The sequence below is a fragment of the Oncorhynchus nerka genome, linkage group LG4, assembly GCF_034236695.1.
Source record: "Oncorhynchus nerka isolate Pitt River linkage group LG4, Oner_Uvic_2.0, whole genome shotgun sequence".
Taxonomy (NCBI): domain Eukaryota; kingdom Metazoa; phylum Chordata; class Actinopteri; order Salmoniformes; family Salmonidae; genus Oncorhynchus; species Oncorhynchus nerka.
Window position 1 is genome coordinate 37,218,208 of NC_088399.1, and position 24,656 is coordinate 37,242,863.

General features: G+C 42.2%; 1 protein-coding gene across 2 annotated transcripts in view; it reads right to left on the reverse strand.

Moving 5' to 3' along the window:
• Positions 1-24,656, reverse strand: part of LOC115123368 (arrestin domain-containing protein 1-like) — a 44,341-nt gene that overhangs the window by 13,912 nt on the left and 5,773 nt on the right. For both annotated transcript variants that reach the window (XM_029652714.2, XM_029652706.2), the window contains exon 2: positions 2,897-3,007. In XM_029652714.2, the coding sequence (XP_029508574.1) occupies positions 2,897-3,007 (111 nt within the window). The remainder of the gene's footprint in view (positions 1-2,896; positions 3,008-24,656) is intronic.

The following is a 24,656-nucleotide window of genomic DNA, read 5'->3' on the forward strand; positions in this document are numbered from 1 at the left end:
ACTATCATTTGTTTTTCAACAGGACAATCACCAAACACACCTCCAGGCTGTGTAAGGGCTATTTGACCAAGAAGGAGAGTGATGGAGTGCTGCATCAGATGACCTGGCCTCCACAATCACCCGACCTCAACCCAATTGAGATGGTGTGGGATGAGTTGGACCACAGAGTGAAGCAAAAGCAGCCAACAAGTGCTCAGCACATGAGGGAACTCCTTCAAAACTGTTGGAAAAGCATTCCAGGTGAAGCTGGTTGAGAGAATGCCAAGAGTGTGCAAAGCTGTCATCATGGCAAAGCGTGGCTACTTTGAAGAATCTAAAATATATTTATATTTTTATATATACTTTTTTGCTTACTACATGATTCCATATGTGTTATTTCATAGTTTTGATGTCTTATAATGTAGAAAATAGCACAAATAAAGAAAAACCCTTGAATGAGTAGGTGTGTCTAAACTTTTGACTGCTACTGTATATATACAGTGGGGCAAAAAAGTATTTAGTCAGCCACCAATTGTGCAAGTTCTCCCACTTAAAAAGATGAGAGAGGCCTGTAATTTTCATCATAGGTACACTTCAACTATGACAAACAAAATGAGAAAAAAAATCCAGAAAATCACATTGTAGGATTCTTAATGAATTTATTTTGAAATTATGGTGGAAAATAAGTATTTGGTCAATAACAAAAGTTTATCTCAATACTTTGTTATATACCCTTTGTTGGCAATTATAGAGGTCAAACATTTTCTGTAAGTCTTCACAAGTTTTTCACACACTATTGCTGGTATTTTGGCCCATTCCTCCATGCAGATCTCCTCTAGAGCAGTGATGTTTTGGGGCTGTTGCTGGGCAACACGGTCTTTCAACTCCCTCCAAAGATTTTCTATGGGGTTGAGATCTGGAGACTGGCTTGGACACTCCAGGACCTTTAAATGCTTCTTACGAAGCCACTCCTTCGTTGCCCGGGCAGTGTGTTTGGGATCATTGTCATGCTGAAAGACCCAGCCACGTTTCATCTTCAATGCCCTTGCTGATGGAAGGTTTTCACTCAAAATCTTACGATACATGGCCCCATTCATTCTTTCCTTTACACGGATCAGTCGTCCTGGTCCCTTCGCAGAAAAACAGCCCCAAAGCATGATGTTTCCACCCCCATGCTTCACAGTAGGTATGGTGTTCTTTGGATGCAACTCAGCATTCTTTATCCTCCAAACACAACGAGTTGAGTTTTTACCAAAAAGTTCTATTTTGGTTTCATCTGACCATATGACATTCTCCCAATCTTCTTCTGGATCATCCAAATGCTCTCGAGCAAACTTCAGACGGGCCTGGACATGTACTGGCTTAAGCAGGGGGACACGTCTGGCACTGCAGGATTTGAGTCCCTGGCGGCGTGTTACTGATGGTAGGCTTTGTTACTTTGGTCCCAGCTCTCTGCAGGTCATTCACTAGGTCCCCCGTGTGGTTCTGGGATTTTTGCTCACCGTTCTTGTGATAATTTTGACCCCACGGGGTGAGATCTTGCGTGGAGCCCCAGATCGAGGGAGATTATCAGTGGTCTTGTATGTCTTCCATTTCAGTGTCTGTGTTCTTTTGCCCATCTTAATCTTTTCATTGTATTGGCCAGTCTGAGATATGACTTTTTCTTTGCAACTCTGCCTAGAAGGCCAGCAACCCGGAGTCGCCTCTTCACTGTTGATGTTGGGACTGGTGTTTTGCGGGTACTATTTAATGAAGCTGCCAGTTGAGGACTTGTGAGGCGTCTGTTTCTCAAACTAGACACTCTAATGTACTTGTCCTCTTGCTCAGTTGTGCACCGGGGCCTCCCACTCCTCTTTCTATTCTGGTTAGGGCCAGTTTGCGCTGTTCTGTGAAAGGAGTAGTACGCAACGTTGTATGAGATCTTCAGTTTCTTGGCAATTTCTAACCTGGAATAGCCTTAATTTCTCAGAACAATAATAGACTGACAAGTTTCAGAAGAAAGGTCTTTGTTTCTGGACGTAAAATGTGCTTTTCTTAAAAAACAAGGACATTTCTATGTGACCCTAACTTTTGAACGGTAGTACTGTATATATACAGTGGGGCAAAAAAGTATTTCTACCTCCCTGATTTTATTATTAAATGACAACAAAAAGATTAAATCAGCTCTCTTGACTGTAATTGTGCAGTTCAGACGGCTTAGTGGGTTGTTGGAGCAAAGTGCTTTCAACACCAAAGTTATGGGTTAATTAATCAGTATGGATATAGAATATATAAAAAAAACAAGGAAAGACTATGGATTATACTATATATGTAGACAGGAAGAAAGAAAACAGAGTTGAACAGCCTGCTCTCTGGTAAAAACACTGGGTCTATAGGTGAGAGAGGTGGTGGAGTTAAATATTAAGCAACATATTGGTGGTACGTTAATCTAACCAGCATAAATTACGTTCTTCACAGATCATATACTGAACTCCCTGACCAGTACTAGGAAGAGCACCACCAGACAGTTAAACAGATGGGATCTGTGGAGCACAGCACATCTCTTCTCTTGATCAGTAATTGTTAGGCACAGCCATGTTTCTCATCTGAGAGGGCAGACAGAACATTTAGTGCAGGAACACCCATATGCAGGGAACTACTACTTTAGCTGATGGCAGTTTCACTAGTTTTGCCACAAGAGCTGTGGAAAATGTTAATTATCCCTTAGAGTGATCACCAATATAAATGCAAAACCACTCTTGCGGACAAAAACCCAATCGAGAGGCAGAAAGCTACATTATCATACATTTTATAATCAACAGAGATGAAGAGGGCTGCAACACGGCCACTGAAGAGCCTCTATTTAGATTCTCATTCTATACCTTATACTCTATACATGTTGAATCAGTAGCCCCAAAATGGCTTCCATAGTCCTCACCTTTGTCAGCTACAGACAGTGTGCTGCTGAAGTATTGCTCTTCCAGTGTCCATGACATGTCGTTCATTTTGTTGGAGACCCCACATGATCCCAGGCAGTTCACCTTAATGGCTGGAATGGAAAGAAAGAAAAGAGTCAATCAACCGTATACAGTTTACTAACTTAGTCTATCATCCATAACTCTCTAAAATGGTAGTTCTCACAATGTTTTTTTAATCTAAGTAATGAGCTGGTATAAAAAAAACAGAGCCCATAAATGGTATGGATGCTACAAACACCGAATACCAGAGTTTTCAATTAATAGTGTCTATAAATATGTTTTTCTGTTGACTAGAAGCCCAATATTCAGAGAGAATTCCCTTTAGAGAGAATAACCTGAGTCCTGGTGTGTTCACTGTGTTGTATAAAAACAGCAGCACTCAACATTCCATAGTGATGGGTTGGTAGAGTTATTTGAATCACAGACTGTATTAGCCTCGCCGCTCACCTGTTCGATGGGGCTATCTATTATGTTGCTGAGACGCTAATGCAAGTCAAATCCAATAGCTATCCTTTATGGGGCGAGCCAGCCAGCCTTGCCCCATCGGGACAGGCAGACTCTACAACCACGTCAAACTTCAGGTGAACCAGATGTTTTCTGGGTAATATTATCATTATATAAGTACAGGTCAACCTAGATATGTACCAGGAGATTAGATCATGTTTCATGATGCTGCATACATGCAGCCACTACTAATCTGATGTCCTGTGATAAGCTCCTATCTCCTTCTTTGAGAATGAACCAGAGGGTTATTTTGATCAGACTGCACACAGCGGTCACAACACATATGACGTCCCACTGGGCACACACTGGTTAAATCAACGTTGTTTCCATGTCATTTCATTGAAATGACATAGAACCAATGTGAAAAAGACGTTGAATTGATGTCTGTGCTCTCTGTGCTCAGTGGGGTGATGTATGGAGAGGGTCTGTGTGGTTTAAAGGCCTTTGTGTTGAGTTCCATACCGTTGGAGAGAAAAACACAGCGAATGCCGCAGACTTATTAGCATCATAATGACCTTACCCGAGGCACACCACAGACCCTCACAAAGCATGATGCCTTACTTTGGTCATTAGTGGCGGCTGCTGCAGTTGGGCAAAGGGGCTCTATTCTCTCTTGGTCATAAATAATCTTACAAAACAGACACTTGATTGTGTTGTGTAGTTATCAACAGATGGAGAGGGAGGAGGAAATAGGAGAAACAGTATCAGTGCTGCCAATATTCATGTGAAACTGGTGTCGAATGGACGCCATTTTGTGTTCAATGATGGTTAGAAAAAAACATATTGGAAAACAAAATGTATTGTTTAACTGCTGTTAAACCCATCATCAGCCTGCTGTGTTCAGCCATGTTTGAGTGTTGAGATGATTATGTAACAAGTTGGGTAAACCTGGGAGATTTTCTGAAGCCCAATTCACCAAACACAACTATATCTATCTATCTATCTATCTATCTATCTATCTATCTATCTATCTATCTATCTATCTATCTATCTATCTATCATCTGTCTCTCCTCCCCCCTTCCTTTCTCTAAGGAGGAACTGAAACCTTTTGATAATGTGCAGTTGAACACAATGTTCACACAAGGTCACGTTCCTCATCTCTTACAGAAACCTGCATCGCCATAGCATCATGTTCCGTCATGGCATCACATTGTCAGAAATTGAGGGAGGGAGAAAGAGGTCAGATTTAGAGAAGAGAGATCTGTGCAGGGGACGGAAGTGGTGGCATATGACACTGTGATGACACTGTGCAGTTATGGACTGTGTGACAGAGCGACCACAGGCTCACACCCACACCCATGCAGAAGCCCGTGTTGGCACCAGAGACACACACCCATGCAGAAGCCCGTGTTGGCACCAGAGACACACACCCATGCAGAAGCCCGTGTTGGCACCAGAGACACACACAAGTAGCAGATGGCTCCCCTCCACCGGCAGAGCTTTTCTGTTCTGCTCTGGGAGAACAACAGCAAAATTCACAGTGCACAGAAAAGACCAGCGCCCTTCAAACTAACGGCCCATGTGGGCATTAAAAAAACAATGCAATCTGTTTCTCAAGCTATCTGCCCCATTTAGCATAATGCACCTACACACTTCTCTCTTCACCCTCACCCCATTTGATATCAACACATTTGTTTAAGAAACTAAGAACAAGTTCTTACTTACAAAGATGGCCTACCCCAGCCAACGATGGGCCAATATTGTGCACCACCCTATGGAACTCCCAATCACAGATGGCTGTGATACAGCCTGGAATTGAACCAGGGTCTGTAGTGATGCCTTCAGCTTTGAGATGCTGTGTCCTAGACCACTGTGCCAATCGGGAGTATGTCACTACTTCACAGGAAAGGCATTCGAACAAAACATATATTTTTTTATCAAAATGCATTCTTGGGCAGAAATGCTTTCTAGAACATGTGAACTTTCATGTGCCTTAATAACAAACTTGTAAATACATATAACATTGTTAAATTAAGAGCCTGGTTGGTTTAGCCACAGAAAAGACAGTAACCTTCTCGCTAGCCATGATTGCCTGAGATAATGGATGGGCTGGACATGCCGAGAGATGGTCTGCCATGTAGCACGCTTCTGTCTATAGCATGAGCTGCTCAGAATGTGTAGGTAATCGTTTCTACCGCGCCTTTTTTGAAAGATACCATGAAGAACTGCAAAAGTGTAGCTACAGCTCTCCAGCATCTGGAGGATGATCCTGCTATGCTGACTCTCTCTGACTGAAAATGAATCAGGCGATGAAGAAATCCCTGATATAGGTCAAAACATTTTCATGAACCAGAAATTGGCATTGTACATCGTAGAGTCTTCTGAAACGGCGATCAACAGTGTGGTTGTCACGGAAGAACTTGACTGAGTTTTGAAATCACTGGAATGCCCAGTGGAAGCAGAGTGTGATAGCTAAGGGGATGGATGAAATCCATTTGCATTGCTAATTATAGCCTAATGTTAGCTAGCTAGCTAACATTGAACCTAGTTGGTTAGCTTTAGCTACCTGCAGATTCATGCATGGTGGCTAGCTATGACAATCAGTTTGTATTGCTAGTAGCATGGGTTGGGATTATTGGCACATTCAAAACAACTGGGAACTATGGAACTTGGAAATCTCTGACCTCCGACTTCAGTGCGTTCAAGACAACTGGGAACTTGGAAAAAAATAAGCTCCTACTGGGAAAAATCATTTTGAATAGTAATCTAACTCAGAATTCAAACTCAGGAACTCAGGCCTCTTTCTAGAGCCCCAACTTTCCGACCTGAAAATCACTGACGTCATGATTTGACCTCGTCTTGAAAGCACCATTAGGTTCATTGTTTAGCTAGCTAGCTAGCAAGCTACATGTCTAAACAAAAGACTCTGCTTTGCCAGATGATTACATGATCCATCAAGTTAGCCATATGTGTCTGTGGGTGACTACGGTAATCTATTGTATTTCAAGAACATGTGTACATGTCTAGACAATACTGACCTCTCCACTTAGCTAGATGTGGCTGGGGGGTTGTTATATTTCTTTCACATGAACCATTCATTTTGACAAGTGTGTCTGGGTAAGAATCATCTAATAATTATAAAATATTTATACAATATTTATCTGGACACTGTCTATTTTTGATATTGCTACTATGCAAATATGCAAATAACCATTCCACTGTACTGTTTACACCTTCTGGGCCAGCAGGTGGCCTAGTGGTTAGAGTGTTGGGCTAGTAACTGAAAGGTTTCTGGATAAATCCCCAAGCTGAAACTGTAAAAATCTGTTGTTCTGTCCCTGAACAAGGCAACCCGGTAGGCCATCATTCTAAATAAGAGTTTATTCTTAACTGATTTGCCTGGTTAAATATGAAATCATGTGCAACTCAGATTTTATTTGATATAGTGTGTGTTTACCGGTAATGTGAAGGACAACATGACCTGCACCAAAGTCAGATTAGGATGTAGGCCAAGGACTAGATAAAGTGTATTTTTGTTACTACTTTCATCACTTTTAGTCTTGAAATCTTAGGTTATTTACTACACCACCTTACTCAGTTTAGCACATGGCCACACATGTGAATCCTTAAAGAGATAAGGCTTAAGGCTTAGGAGCGTGTGAATAATGCTGAATTGGTGTAGACAAAGAAGATCTCTCCAGTAGGTTTACCAAAACATTTGAGGTCCATTTTCTCCAAAGTGGGGTTTATAAACTTTCAAAGCAGAATTACTTTTCAATTGTTCCTCAACTGCAGTGTATGATATACCGTTTTCTAGCTTTGAGTCTCTACTTTTATCCTATGTAAAAAATACAATTTAAAATGTTGATACATAGGACCGAATTGAGCCGGTCGGTCACATTTGTGAAGGGGAGGGGCATTAAATATGTGTACACTGTACACAAACATAACTAGCAGCAGCAGCTGGCCAGTATTTACAAACCCTTGTTGAGACAAATATAGTAAATGGCAGGAAAAGGTTGGGTAATCACTCTTGACAGTAGAGTTAGCTAGCTAGCTTCTCTAATCTGCTACCCCCATCACCACAGCAGAAAGACTGGCAGGCAGCAGTTGGGTTGAATGGTGAATAACCCTGTGGTAAGAGAAGGGGCAGATTGGCAGAGAAGCTGGATGGCTGCAATGGATCGGTATTTCCAGTGCCACTCTGAAACAGATGGAGCTGTTGTGTGAGTCTGTCTGATGGCATCATGACACAGGAGAACAAGGCATTAAAGGCAGAGACCACAATATGTATTAATATGTAGCAGATGCCGGCTGCCTAAATTCACATCAGGCAGTGTTGAAGCCTTCCTAACACTATTCCAACACCAAGTCAAGGGTACCTAAGACAGGCCCAAGCTCTTAAAAAACATGCTTTCATTTCCTTCTGGATCATTCAAGAGTAATAAAGCTTCCAACTCCTCTTTGTTCATCTTCATCTTCAATACAAACTACAAAAGCCAGCTACTGTATTCGGACCTACACTAGGGCTGGGAATTGCCAGGGACCTCACAATATGATATTATCACGATCCTATATGTATTGCGATTCAATACAGTAATTTTATTGCGATTCCATGTTACAAACATATTGCTCACCATATGTTTGCTGCAGAGGGACAACAGAGAGGCACGAGAAAACAAGTTTTGATCAGTCATGGAAATAAAAGTACTGAAAACAAATTGGCTCCCTACTTAAAAAGAAAGTGGAGATCAAGCTATGAAGGAAAAATACTTAGTGCAGGTACAGCCAACAAGCGCAAAAATAATATTGTGATATTGTCAAAATGATATGATATATTGTCAAAAATAATAGCACGATATGTAACTGTATAAAATGTTTTCCCCATCACTGTAAAAGCATTGTTTTTACGGTAACTTACTAGAAGCCAGTTAGTTACCTGTAAGTTACTGTAAAAAGGTACAATATGTTACTGTAAATCCCTGAGAAACTTTGGTTTAACAGTACATTACTGTTACAGTAAAGTGCTGTTAAACCAAAGTTTTGGGGGAATTTACAGTAGCATTTCAAGCATTAGAGCAAGTCAAGCTTTTGCCCTCAAAGGTTTGCAATGCCAGGAAGTTACACGTGTCTAATGAACAGTAACTCAGATAAGGCAGCTTGGCATACGTGGCATACTAGGCATCATATGACTTCCTGTCATCAAATTACACTGAGTGACAGCATGTCTATTGTCCACAGAACTATATTCCTTCACACACCTACAAGCAGTGCCCACAGGGATCACTCACACATAGTAATGTGAACAAGAGTTTAGCAGCTTTAAGTCATCTCTCACCAGACTACCCGTGAAGTATTACAAACTCTACATGTCAAACAACCACGAAGAATGATCATTGAATGCATTGTGTCTTTGTTGAGTTGTGTCTTTGTCGAGTGTCTGTGTTCACTCAAACACACTGGAGTCTTTCCAAGGCCTCTTCAGCCTTCCACGGTTCAATAAGTGTGTCAGGGAAACATGGCTGTAGGCGTGGAGAACACCAGCTTCTTTTATTACAGCTGATCCCAGAAGGATCAGACAGCATAGGCTACTCCATCTCTACAATACTGGGACTATTAATATGATCAGGACCTTTGACACACAGTTTTACTATATCCACTCAGTCAAGAGCTTCAAATAGTTTGCATTGTCACTCTTTCTTTTTCTCACACTTCTTCCTGTAGGTTTGAAATACCTTTTTTTTGTCTATGTATGAAGGGCTTATTTATACCTGACATTCCAAGCTTTCTTCTCTTCCCACAGGATTGGCTATCTTTAGCAGACACTTCCACGGAAACTGTTATGCAATTTTGCATTACTGTTTATAATGTGTCTGTGTTATTTCTAACTTAAGATACTATAGCCCCTGTGAATGGACATGGCTGTTTAAACATGTGCTTCATGTTATAGGCCTAGTTCATCTTTTGTTACATGCCTAGGAGGATAATCCAAACATCTTTAATGGGGTAAAAAACTCCTTGGTAACAGATAGAGGGTTGTCCCAGCCTTTACTGTGTAACCAATCAGGGCCATGATATAAAGAAATGCATTTACAGAACATGACTCCCAGTGACATCACTGCATGGCAGCAATGAGTCAGCATGTGAGCCAGGCAGGAGGAACTGGCAGGGAGGCAGATAGACAGACTAACCCTCTGATAACGATATTTCCTTGTTTACGTGCACCCTGAGTAGGGTTCTAACTGGTGGGGCTGAAAACAGAGGAGCTACAGCGGGTTTGTTTAATGTCCGGCTTTTAAGAGAACAATACAGACAGAGGTAGCTCTTTATCCCCCAGCCAAAAGAAGGAGCAGGCAGACAGCTGGACACATTGGCTAAGACAAAGGGAAGATTGTGCCTGTCCAGAGGCTGGGGTTTCATCACAACTGGGTCAGGAGTATTAATGAGCATATTAAGAAGGTCTGCTGAATCTGTTGGGAAACCAGGAAGAACATTCCATGGATGGTCTCAGAGGAACCTGACGTCAACAGTAGCATTACACACCAGCACACAAGTGAATAGACACATGCACATCAATTATTCTAAGATAAAGCACCCTTAGATAAAAAGGGTGGAACCTTTCACGGAGCCAAATCCATAGAACTCCCCTTAGCTACAGTGGTGTTTACCACACTCATAGTGGTGTTTGCTGTGCTCATAACAGTTTAACATACTACAGGACAGCTTCTGAAGCCCTGGTGAGATGACTTGAATGTTTGTATGCACAGCATGTGTCACATGTAAAGGTACCACAAAGAAAATCTTGGTAGCCTCCAGTTTTAAATTAGGCCTATTAGCAGTGCAGAGACACCCCATACTTACTGTAGGCATTCTCAACACATCTCATCCAGACACTACTTACTGTAGGCATTCTCAACACATCTCATCCAGACACTCCAGTAATACAATCCCACACTCACTATCCCCATCAAATCTTAAAGCGCTGCAAACAAGTAGAGAGAATCTGGCTTTCCACTTAGTGCTCTCCCTCCTACTCCCTTTCACTGTCTCTCAGTAACACTCAAAGAGCACACAGACAGTTTATCTAATTATCTAGAAGTTAAAATACCTGTAAGCGAGTTCTGCACCGACAGGACTGCAGAACTGTTGTTACAGTTCAGGTTCCACAAGACTTGGGGTAGTTTCTCTCAAAAACAAGTCCAATCGTTAGGATTTGCATTTAAAGTTAAATTCCTCCTGGATAAGCCTTTGGTTAGAGTAACCAAGAGCATCTTTATTCAGCGTAATAGGTACTACCAGATGGTTGATTGTGTCTTAAGGTATTTTGCATACACCATTTTCTACTAGTATAGTAGGGTGACGAATCATTATGTTTGCATTCAGAGTGTGTATGTGTGTGAATGCGTGTGTGCGTGCATGTTTAGTGTGCATAAGAGGCTTAGCCTGGGGGAGGTTATATAATGCTACATGTTTATCGTTTTCTCTCTGCGTGCTCCCGCTGTAGCACCATACCCAGACCCAGACCCAGACCTAGACCCAGACCTAGACCCAGACCTAGACCCAGACCCAGACCAGGAGTCAGAGGTAGGAGTGAATCAAAAGAGAGAGCACTTACTGACCACTATAATCTCAACAGAGGGCTGTTTATGCTTAGTCATTATGAAAAGCTGCTTTGTCTGTCTTCTCCTTTGTCCAGTCAGTCTCACATCCACTAGTGCAGGACAGACAGATACAGTACATTACCATAGGAGTTTGGCCTGAAGTTCCCCTGACATACATCCTCTGTCTGAACCACAGTCTAGCCCACAGAGCATCTCACCAAGTCACCACTACTGCCAGCACATACCATGTACCATAAACTCTTGACCTCCTTTTTAGACCATGTACATTTAGACCATGTGTCTTGTTAATTTCCTCCAACCATCTTGCAGAGTTCAAATCATTTGTATTTTATTGAACCTTTATTTAAGCAGGGAGTCATGCTGAGACCACGTTCTCTTTTGCAGATGAGCCCACCATACACATCAGTAAACAACTATTATGCTATACATATCTATTAGAAAATACATTAAAAGCAAACACAAAACACAAAAAGCAAAACACAATCACATGAAACAAACACATTCTTCAGTAAAAGGCCCTCTAACATCCCCCTAAATTTCCCTAGAGGCACCAACTCCACCAACTTTAAGGACTTTTGGAGATCATTCCTGATGAAAGGCGCAAAGAAACCAAATGCAGATTTACCTGACTCGGTGGCGATTGAAGGGATCTCCAGGGTTAGCCACCCCTGAGTCCGGGTCTGGTAACTTATACGTCTGAAGGTTAACAAAGAGGTAAGGTATGGCGGAAGTTTATGCAAGAGGGCTTTATAGACAAAAAGAGTGCAATGCATCGATCTACAAGATTATAAAGAGGGCTGGCCTACTTTCTGGTACAAAATGAAATGATGTGTACTGAGCCTGTAATTACTCAAATTCGCTATGATAAACTCTGTTCAAAGGCTTCAATACAGTGGCAGCTGCATTCATATAGACTATATCGCCATAGTCAATATCTAGAATGAATGTTGACTGAATGATTTGTTTTCTGCTATTTAACTAAAGACAGGACCTGTCCCTATAGAAGAAGCCTATTTTAATTCTTAATTTCTTAACCAACTCATCAACATGCCTTTTGAAAGATAGCGTTTCATCAATCCAGATGCACAAATATTTATGGGACATGATCAATGAGGGCACCATCCATAGTACGTATGCATAAATCATGAGATACATTTTTACGTGATTTGGAAAATAACATATACTTGGTTTTAACTGCATTAAGTACCAATTTCAACTAAACAAAGGTTTTCTGCAGGGCAATAAAGGGCGATTGAAGCTCTGACAGAGCCTTTTCAGCTGTGGGGGCAATAGAATACACTACAGTGTCATCTGCATACAGGTATTTATTTTTTCACAGATGAACCAATATTGTTAATGTAAATAGTGAAGATGTCCCGCCTACTCATGTTCCCTTTCTCTGGCGCTTGACGGTCTACTCAGCCCACATGGACCTGGCAGCCCACATTACGCACATCTGCTCCCCATCGTTATGCACACCTGGACTTAATCATTAACTTGATTACTTCCCCTTTATTTAGCCCTCAGTAGCCTCAGTCTTCAGGCAGTATTGGTTTTGTTTACGTTCAGTACGCTACTCCTGTTTTGTTTATCTTCATGCTTCTTATTATTAAACTCACCTTCTGCATCTGCTTTTTGACTCCCTGTGTATACGATACAGAATACTGCATGTCATCTACACCAACATCACGACCAGCTGGCTCTACTGGGTACGACCATGAAATAATTTCTCCATGTTCTCCACCGCCTCCAGACCACCAGCGAGGTTCTCCATACCTATGATGGAGGGCCTCCTACCGCATGTCGTTAACCATGCCCGACTGTCCCTTCTGGAGAAGTATGATGGTACTCCATCGAAATGCCGTGGCTTCCTACTCCAGTGCTCCCTCTATTTCGCCTATCAGACATGAGCCTCCACCACTGAGATGTCCAAGGTTGCCACGGTCATTTCCCTGCTGACCAGACGGGCATTGGAGTGGGCTACGGTCATCTGGGACAGAGGAGAGGAGGAGCTGGGTTCCTATGAGAGGTTCATGGCTCTGTTCAGTGGGCCTTCAACCATGCTCCAGAGGGCAGAGAGGGAGGTGAGCGACCAGCAGGGCGCCCAGACCGCTGCGGAGTACAACCTCACCTTTCGGACTGTGGCAGTGGATGGAATGTGCCGGCGCTCTGCACTCTATTCCACAGTGGAATGCGCGAGGAGGTCCAGATGGAGTTGGCATGTCGGGAAGACAACATATCCTTGGAAACTCTCATCGCGATGGAGCGCCAGTGTCCACCTCGTCACTCGTCTCCCTCCTTTGACTGTCCTGAGGCAGAGCCTGAACCCATGGAGGTAGGGGCCAAACTTCTCCGCAGCAGAGCGGCATCGCTGGAGACAGCTGGGGCTCTGTCCCTATTTCGGCCAGGAGGGGCACCAGCTTCAGGGGTGTCCAGTGTGTCCCAACCTGGGGTCCTCTAGAGCAGAGAGGTGGCCCCATGACCATCCATCTTCCATGGTAGGCATGAGTATTCTATTATCATCGTTTTCCACCAAACCCTTTCTGGTTCCCTGGCTGGCTGTCCCTCAAGTGTTGTCTCTACAGCTCTAGTGGACTCCGGTTCCGCTGGGAACTTCATCGACCAGGCCCTTGCCTCCTCCCTGAACTTACCGCCTGGGGACCAGAATTCCCGGAGGACCTGACCTGCTTTCCCACACCCACGTTTGTGGAGGGTCCTGTGAGTCCCCTCCAGTCTATCAATCTGTCCTCCCAAATTGTTGGCCCTGTGTGTTGGGACGTATATGTGAATATTTGCCAAGCGCATCTACGTCCCCACGGGGGTGAGAGATTGGCTGTTGACCTGGGCACACACATCCCTCGCCGCTGGACACCCAGGTATCACCCGCACCATCCAATCCCTCTCCAACGAACAGGTGGAGAGGACCAACCAGGATCTGGGGAGGTTCCCAAGGAGTCACTGCCAGGCCCGGCAGGGGGAGTGGGACAGGTTCCTTCCCTGGGCCGATTATGCCCAGAAATCACTTCGTCACTCCTCCACCGGACTTCCATCAAGGGCGTCCTGGGATATCAGCCGGCCCTGCTTCCATGGACTCTGAGCCAGACGGGCTCAGAGTGGTTACGACGCTCGTCCACTGCGGTGGTGGGAACGCCATTAAGGCCTGATTGGTGGATTGTTGCAGAGATATCTGTCCTTCTGGAAGGTTCTCCACAGAGGAACTCTGGAGCTCTGTTAGAGTGACCATTGGGTTCTTGTTCATCTTCCTGACCAAGGCCCTTCTCCCCCGATTGCTCAGTTTGGCTGGGTGGCCAGCTTTAGGAAGAGTCTTGGTGGTTCAAAACTTCTTCCGTTTAAGAATGATGGAGGCTACTGTGTTCTGGGGGACCTTCAACGCTGCAGAAATGTTTTGGTATCTTTCCCTAGATCTGTGCCTTGACGCTCTACAGACAATTCCTTCGACTTCATGGCTTGGTTTTTGCTTTGACATGCACTGTCAACTGTGGGACCTTCTATAGACAGGTGTGTGCCTTTCCAAATCATGTCCAATCAATTGAATACCACAGGTGGACTCCAATAAAGTTTTAGAAACATCTCAAGGATGATCAATGAAAACAGGATGCACCTGAGCTCAATTTAGAGTCTAATAGCAAGGGTCTAAATAGTTAAGTAAATAACGTATTTCGGTTTTCAAAAAAACAGTTTTCACTTTGTCATTATGGTGTATTGTGTGTAGGTCGACGAGGAAAAACATTTATTGAATCAATTTTAGAATAAGGCTGCAACGTAACAAAATGTGGGAAAAGAGAATGGGTCTGAATACTTTCTGAATGCACTGTACGTTACAGAAGAAAACTGGGCCAACAATTGATCCCTGTGGGACACTCTTTGTTATGTCCAGAAAACCTGATTTAACACCATCAGTAAATACATACTGTGTTCTGTCCTTTAAATCATTTTCAAACCAGCTACACACAGCCTGGTCCAGACCAGTTGATGAAAGCCTCTGAATAAGTAATGGGTGATACACAGTGTCGAAGACTTCAGACAGGTCAATTAAAATTAATTTTATTTATTTTACTAGGCAAGTCAGTTAAGAACAAATTCTTATTTTCAATGACGGCCTAGGAACAGTGGGTTAACTGCCTGTTCAGGGGCAGAATGACAGATTTGTACCTTGTCAGCTTGGGGATTTGAATTTGCAACCTTCTGGTTACTAGTCCAACGCTCTAACCACTAGGCTACCCTGCAGCCCCATATACATTTCGAAGTTAAAGCATTTCAAAGCTTTAGTAGACAATGGCGCTGGAGGGGACGGCTGCCGTTTTAAGGGCACCAAACCAACTGTGGTCTTTTGTGTTTTTTTGTTTTGCATTGTTTGTAACTTATTATGTCCATAATTTTATTTGATATTTACCAAGGATTCTACCATTTTGCAAAAGAGTTTGGAAATGGGACGATCATTATTTAGGTCACACGGGCCACCTCCTTTGTAAAGGGGGAGTATATGGGCCGCTTTCCTGACCCTGGGGATGGTACCAGAAAGAATTGTAAGATAAAAAATATTTGTTAAAGATTCTGCAATCAGAGGAGCAGAAAGCTGCTGCAAAAAATTATCAAGCAAATCAGTGGATTTTCTTTTCAATCTTGGGCAAGGCGTCTAACACATCAGTACAAAGTTGTTGAAATGGGAGAGGGGCAAGCAGGCGACTGGCTGACCAGGGTCAATTAAAACATAATTTCTTTCAAATAAAAAGCTGAGATAAAATGCTTATTAAAACATTTTTCTCAGTAATGATGCCAGAGTCTGACACAACTTGCTTAGCCAGAGAAGGAGAGGAATTTCCACGCTTCAGTGCATTAACTGTTTAACATCAGCCGAGTCTGAGAAAGAATTTAGAAAGTAGCTAGATTAGTTTTCTTGGTTGAGGAAGTGCATCTATTTCTCAATATCTGGAAAAGCTGCCAATCAGCTACAAAGTCAGTTTTTCTAGCCTTGGCCCAGGCCTGATTACTCATCATAACAACATCTGAAAGTTCTATAGAGAACCAAGGATTTGTTCTATTTTATACTCTAAGGCGCTTAAAGGGAGCGTGTTTGCCAGAGAGATAAAAATAGATGCTAATTCAGGGTCAGGCATGCAGCTGATAGAGAAGTCAGAGTAATACATATCATGAAGAAAAGCTTGTGGGGGGAAATGTTTCTTCACAATTATATGAGAATCAGTGTTAATTTGTTTGGTATCCCTAATTGGACAGTGATCACTGAGAGTATTAGCAAAGACACCACTGGAGAAATACTTATGGGCAGGGGTGAAAGTAGATTTATGTGCCTAAGTAGATCTCTATGTGCCTAAAATACTACACTGAACAAAAATACAAACACAACATGTAAAGTGTTGGTCCCATGTTTCATGAGCTGAAATAAAAAATCCCAGAAATGTTCCATTCGCACAAAAAGCTTAAATCTCTCAAATTTTGTGCACAAATTTGCTTACATCCCTATTAGTGAGCATTTCTCCTTTGCAAAATAATCCATCCACCTAACATGTGTGGCATATCAAGAAGCTGATTAAACAGCATGATCATTATACAGGTGCACCATGTGCTGGGGAAAATAATACACCACTTTAAAATGTCAAATTTTGTCACACAACACATTGCCACAGATGTCTCAAGTTGACAGAGCCTGCAATTGGCATGTTGCCGGAAGGAATGTCCACCAGAGCTGTTGCCAGACAATTGAATGTTCATTTCTCTACCATAAACTGCCTCCAATGACCACGCATAACCATGCCTGCCAAGGACCTCCATATCCGGCTTCTTCACCTGCGGGATCGTCTGAGACCAGCCACCCGGACAGCTGATGACACTGAGGACTATTTCTGTCATTAAATAAAGCCCTTTTGTGGGGGAAAAAATAATTATAATTGGCTGGGTCTGGCTCCCAAGTGGGTGGGCCTATGCCCTCCAAGGCCCACCCATGGTTGCACTCCTGGCCAGTTATGTGAAATCCATTGATTAGGGCCTTATGAATTGATTTAAATTGACTGATTTCCTTATATGAACTGTAACTCAGTCAAATCTTTTAAACTGTTTCAATTTGCTTTTATATTTTTGTTCAGTATAAATAAAGCCTTGATCACCAGAATAATGTCATATATTTATAGAATGATCAATTTTATTTATTTTATTTATTTTACCTTTATTTAACCAGGTAGGCAAGTTGAGAACAAGTTCTCATTTACAACTGCGACCTGGCCAAGATAAAGCAAAGCAGTTCGACACATACAACGACACAGAGTTACACATGGAGTAAAACAAACATACAGTCAATAATACAGTAAAAAAACAAGTCTATATACAATGTGAGCAAATTAGGTGAGAAGGGAGGTAAAGGCAAAAAAGGCCATGGTGGCAAAGTAAATACAATATAGCAAGTAGAACACTGGAATGGTAGTTTTGCAATGGAAGAATGTGCAAAGTAGAAATAAAAATAATGGGGTGCAAAGGAGCAAAATAAATAAATTAATTAAATACAGTTGGGAAAGAGGTAGTTGTTTGGGCTAAATTATAGGTGGGCTATGTACAGGTGCAGTAATCTGTAAGATGCTCTGACAGTTGGTGCTTAAAGCTAGTGAGGGAGATAAGTGTTTCCAATTTAAGAGATTTTTGTAGTTTGTTCCAGTCATTGGCAGCAGAGAACTGGAAGGAGAGGCGGCCAAAGAAAGAATTGGTTTTGGGGGTGACTAGAGAGATATACCTGCTGGAGCGTGTGCTACAGGTGGGAGATGCTATGGTGACCAGCGAGCAATCTAGTTGACATCGGTAAAGTTTTCCCTTTCATTTCTGCTTTTCTCACAGAGCGAGGATTTCCAAATGACATCATTTCCCATTCCGATCTTGTCTCATCGCTGCAACTCCCCCAACGGGCCCGGTAGAGGCAACGGTTGAGTCATGCGTCCTCTGAAACATGACATACCAAACCGCGCCGCTTAACACCCACCGCTTAAGCCGGAAGCCAGCCAGACAAATGTGTCAGAGGAAACACCGTTCAACTGATTACTGAAGTCAGCCTGCAGGCGCCTGGCCTGCCACAAAGAGTCGCTAGAGCATGATGAGCCAAGTAAAGCCATCCCCCGGCCAAGCAGTGCCTTAGACCGCTGTGCCACTCGGGAGGCCCACAAATGACATCAGTTTGACCAGTTTGAAGGAAATGAAAGCTGTGACAACGATCAAACATATTTCTGATAGTATTTCAGCACGTATTGGATGCATATTTTATGTGATTGAAAATGAAATACTGTCAGCTTTTATGTCACTGAAAGAAATGACACGTTTAGTCACCACAACAGGTCCCTAAGCTCGCATTTGTATTCTCTCAAAATGCTGAAAGAAATAAATCATATTTCTCCACTCCTGTTTTCAAGACAAACATAACATTTGATCTGTCATTTTACTGTGAGGAACACTTAATTCTGCAGGAGTTAATATTATAACAGGCTACAGTCCGTGTCCAGACTTCAGTTACTATTCCAACTATTAGACTACTCCACTCTAAAATAATTCCGTCATTCATACAGTGCCATTTGATAAATGCAAAGAGACACCCAAAAGTGTTATGAATGACATTCGGTGATTGTCATTCATTAGGTCCACACAGGTCTTTTAAATTGAATTGATGTGTACACTGCTGTCCTCGTGGGTCTCCGTCTCATCTCTGGCAAAATGTCAGTGTTATCATTGAACCACACCGCATTTTGGAGTGTATTCCCCAAGTTTTCAAGTTTATTTGCATATTTGTCATGTGACTTAAAGTACATGTGGTAATGATGAATAGTGTAATACCCCCACAATTTATTTTGCCAGTACTCCGTACCCGACTATTCCTGCTTACTTTCACACCTGTTTATGGGGGCTATTTGTAAGAAATATACATGTATCTGCTTTGATTGTGTACATAAAGATAAGCCAACAGAAGGATGACTATATGCCCCAGTGATGGCCTTGAGATCTCTTTCCTCCTCACTATTCCTAATGTAAAATCAGCCACCAAAAGGCACATTTTACTTTTTTTAAAAATTGTTATTGATTCCCATTATCTGCTTATCTCATTAACATTAAAGGGATACTTCAGGTTTTTGGCAATGAGGTCCTTTATCTACTTCCCCAGAGTCAGATGAACTTGTGGATACCATTTTTATGTCCTTGTGTCCAGTATGAAAGAAGTTAGAGACTTAAAATGTATGCTAACCAAAACCTATTCATTTCAAAGTTTAACAAACCATACATTTGGGGCTGTTTTTCTGCAAAGGGACCAGGACGACTGATCCGTGTAAAGGAAAGAATGAATGGGGCCATGTATCGTGAGATTTTGAGTGAAAACCTCCTTCCATCAACAAGGGTATTGAAGATGAAACGTGGCTGGGTCTTTCAGCATGACAATGATCAAACACACCGCCCGGGCAATGAAGAAGTGGCTTCGTAAGAAGCATTTCAAGGCCCTGGAGTGGCCTAGCCAGTCTCCAGATCTCAACCCCATAGAAAATCTTTGGAGGGAGTTGAAAGTCCTTGTTGCCCAGCAACAGCCCCAAAACATCACTGCTCTAGAGGAGATCTGCATGGAGGAATGGGCCAAAATACCAGCAACAATGTGTGAAAACCATGTGAAGACTTACAGAAAACGTTTGACCTCTGTCATTGCCAACAAAGGTTATATAACAAACTATTGAGATAAACTTTTGTTATTGACCGAATACTTATTTTCCACCATAATTTGCAAATAAATTCATTAAAAATCCTACAATGTGATTTTCTGGATTTTTTTTCTCATTTTGTCTGTCATAGTTGAAGTGTACCTATGATGAAAATTACAGGCCTCTCTCATCTTTTTAAGTGGAGAACTTGCACAATTGGTGGCTGACTAAATACTTTTTTGCCCCACTGTATCTGCTCCGAATTAAGATTCAACGATGTCTACAGAAAGAATGGGGTGTCAGCTATGAAATGACACATTGACTTACTGAACTACAGTAAGTGAAATTAATTTACACCCAGTAATAGAATTGCGTTAATTAAATTTTATCACGGGTCCCTGATCTGTACTACACAGGAATGCATAATTATGGATATGAATGTCATTCTCTTCATGATGTTGTATCCTAAATAGGTACACAAAGGTATGTAATAGTCACCTTTGCATATTCGGGTATTATTCTACACTCTGGCTATTATTTTAATGAGCTCTGCCCCCAAACAAGACCAGGCCAAATCTGAACCAATCATAGACATCAAAGTACAGTACAGAGTTCAGTACAGTAGAGTCAAGTTTAGTACAGTACAGTAGAGTTCAGTACAGTACAGTACAATACATTATAGTGTACTCAACTCTAGTGTGCTCTACTGTGTACTGTACTGAACTCTACTCTACTGAACTACTGTATACTGTACTGAACTCTACTCTACTGAACTACTGTGTACTTTACCTTTCTTTACTGCACTCTACTGTGCTGTACTGTGCTGTCCCAACTTCTGAACACAACTGTGGTTTGTGACTACTATCAAATCAAATGTATTTATATAGCCCTTCTTACATCAGCTGATATCTCAAAGTGCTGTACAGAAACCCAGCCTAAAACCCCAAACAGCAAGCAATGCAGGTGTAGAAGCACTATGATTTTCCATTGTAGCCAATTCAATTGCAGAAGTTCCGTTTTCAAGTTTTAATCACTTAATAATTGATTGACAAAATTGATACCAGTAAAAACACTATAACTAATTGATAGGTCTACCTTTACTTGTTACTTCTGTGAACATTCGTCATCCTCCCTCCTCACGAGGGAGAAAAATGTGAAAATATCTTAAAGATATGTGGGTTTTTGGTAACTGAATTTGAAGGCACAAGGCAACGTTTCTTAAACTTACAGAAGGCAGACAAATGTCTCCAAAACTAAATATAAGTGTTGATATTAGTTGGCCGGGGTATTTTTTTCTGCTAGATGGTTTCTAAGTTCCCTTTTCCATCTGTTTGACCAGAAATAAGAGCCTTTCCTTATTCCAAATGTTTGGGATTTTTAGGATGTAATGGTTGGAAAATGTATATTTGCCTTCATTTCTCAAAAAATATGAACTCTTAGCTTTCATTTGACACAGAATTGTACACATGTTGGTGCTCATGGGTCCTTTTACATGGAAATGACTTATAAGTACACATTAGTGTGGAAGGATTAGATTGTAATTTGTGGAAATCTGTGAAATCTATGCACATCAATGTGTTTCTATATTAAGGTCTGGTTTTAAAGACTCATTAAAGTAATTTGTTTAACTACTTCAGAGCATTTCATAGAATCCTGAGCAGTTCAAACACGGGTGAAATGAATGTTGCTACTCTTGCTTACCCTTGTGCCAAATAGGAAATCATAATCAGTTTGGGTCATTTTGTGATAAATCCTTAAATACTTTTTCCACTTGATCTGACACAGCAAACTAGGTCAAATAGAGAAATCTGTGACCTGATAAATGGATTTCCAACATGATTCCATTACCAAACAACTGAATACGAGTAGCACAAACTGTTGTGTGAGATGATGTAAACTAGAGGGAGATGGAGAAACTCCTGTGGCCAGAGGAGCCTTTGTTTTGAGAGGAGAGGGGAGGGGCAGAGTGAGAAAGGGCACCTGGAACCTAGACTATTACAGGTGGAGAGGTGAAGAAGGAGAGTAGAAACCCCCTCTCTCCAGTGGCCACTGATCTTAAGAGTTGCTGGCATGGTAACCAAAACACACACACACACACACACACACACACACACACACACACACACACACACACACACACACACACACACACACACACACACACACACACACACACACACAGGCCTTCTGACCTGTCTCAGGTAATAGAAGTTGTACACTCAGTAGACTTGTGTGTTGGGTAGTCAGCTCAGACCCATCAAACGTTCCATTCGGTTTCCAGCAGTAGAGAGTGGTACTGTGGAATGTGTGACATTCCAGAGGAGCTTCCAGCCCAACACTACCCACAACAAAACCTCTCTAGTCTCCAGCCCACCACTTCTGTCTCCAGGCTGGGTTCACTTGAACCCTGGCCTTTCAAGATAATCGTTCCAATGCTTGATCAATGTTTGCATCCTTGTGAGGGTTAAAGGAAACTAGTCAGTTAGAGGAAATCAGTTAGTTTCGTAAGCTTATACAGTACCAGTAAACAATAAAACAGCCAATCGCCTGTGACATTGTGTCACAACAGATAACAGCACACGCTAAATGGAAACTCTAGCTGGTGGGTAGATAATGACAATAAAAATATAATCTGTATCTCAAAGCAGGATACCAATGTTCCTGCCTCTTACACAATGCATCAGTGGTAGGTGGCTCATCCATCCCCACCCAGGAAGAGTCTGATCTTTAGACTAGCTACCTGTCTGCACTGATCTGTAACAATTGAACAAGTTAAAGCCAGTCAAATGATGGGCATCAGCTTATTGCTTACACTTGTCAAGAAAGGAAATAAACTACAAACCCCTGTCTCCAGTGCAGCCAAGTAGACTAGCCAGGCAAATATAACTTTAGGGAACTAAGTCCTGTTGGCTGTCTGTTAGAGGAAGAGATTAAGGGAAGAGGTGAAAGGAAAGGAGCGTGGGGGTTGAGGAAGTGGTGGGCTTCCACCGAGGGCTTCTGATAGAGTAGAGGTTTATGAGGGAGTTGGGGTACGCAGGTCAGAAAAGGTCCAATCATATGTCTGAGCCAAACGGGGAGGTAGTGGGTGGTGGCTGTTAATGCTGCCAGGACTGAGCAATTCCCATCAACGTCTGAGGCAAAGCAATGCTTGGACCTTTCGCCTCATAAGTCTGACACATCTAGCTAATTAATCATCAACAATCTTCCCTCCACACTCCTTCAGGGCTATGATTAGGGCTGTGACGATCATAGAATGATCATAGGTTATTGGTTAGACAAATGACCGTGGTCACCGTTAAAATAGTTTGAATAGCATTTTTTTTTTTTTAAATACGTACATTTTCCTATTGCCTCCGCTCATGAAATAGGTTGTGTTCCCCTGCAAAGACGTTGCATGCATCAACCAATGGTTGCGTGCCACATCTTCGACTGTGCCGTTGGAAACCAGATTGCTATAACATAGGATGCGGTTAGCTTATAGGTAAAATACCTATCCAGGTGTTGTAAGATTTGGCAGGCGTCAGCAACGCCTGGGCAGAGGAATGGGCCCTGAATGTGCTGCTGCTGCAGGGAGGGGGCATTGCTACAACACCTTGCTTGTTTCAGCCAGCCGCAACAAAGTTTCATCACGTTGTAAAGACTCAACCGCACGAAAGCAAGGCTGTTTTTATTTATTTACAGTTATTGGAGGTTATTGTATTTTCATGATGGTCTTCATCTATAATCTTTGGTTACATGATTATACAGTAATTGTGCCAGACCTAGCTATGATTATATCATGATTTAGTTCAACTCCTCAGTCTAGACAGACCAGGGAGAAACTGAGACCCTGTGGGGAAGTCTTTCTTTGTGACTCACAACCATTTACAGCCAGGAATGCAGGGACAGGGAGTGTTTGCTGAAGTGGGTGTGAGACGGGAGTCATCAAGGTTAATGCTGGTTAGTGGTTACCTAGCCAACTCATCTTCACCAGGGAATGAACCATAAAAGTTCAAACTGATTACATGACCTCACCATCCCAACAACATGTGTTTGAAGGCCTTGTGTTTTCTGGGTCTTACAGGGCAAACTGAAACAAGCAATGTCAGTCTTTACATTTTAATCACTTAGCAGACACTCTCTTCCAGAGTGAGTCCATACATTTTCATACTGGTCCCCTGTGGGAATCAAAGCCACAACCCTGGCATTGCAAGCACCATGCGCTACCAACTGAGTTACACGGGACCACATGACATGGAAAGGTAAAGAGTGTTTTTAGTGAGGGCAGTGGTTTCTGGTACAGTTAATGAGTGTTGGGTTACTGTAAATGTTTGTCTGTTTCTGTTTGCACAAGCTCAACCGAGATCCATTATCAGCCAGCTACAAACAAACAGGCTGAATAGGTCCAAGCCTGATTTCCCCACCTTGCTGTTTGCAGTATGCTTAGGCTTGTACAGTTAACCCAAACAGGCATTATTATTCTCTCCAGGAGAGTAACATTCCAGATGCTAGTAACTACTATAGGCCTGCACTGTTTTATTTCTGGTTTATCTATGTTGGCCTAGTTCCAAGAGGTTATTAGATAGACTGTAGAGCCGTTTTTACCTGAAATGTTAGGTTTCATTTCCTTCAAGACTCACCTTTGGACACTTTCTTTTCCTTACTATGTATCTGTGTTTTAAGTATTACTCTCGCTAGAGCCCCACTACTAACATCACATTGAAAGTGCAGAAATCAGGCCTTGTCAGCTGGATCAGCTGCAAGAGCCAATGATATATTCTGACAACAACCTGTTTTCTGTTAAAAGCAGGAGTATCAATACAGTGGTGTTACCTTACTGTATCAGATGTCTATATTCAGACTGGGGCCCACTATGCTGCTCACCCAGGGGAAGCTCCAGTCAACACAGAACAGCACAATGAATAGAATAGACACCGTGACTCTCACAGCCACCACGTCAGATCTATAAAGGGAAGGTCAC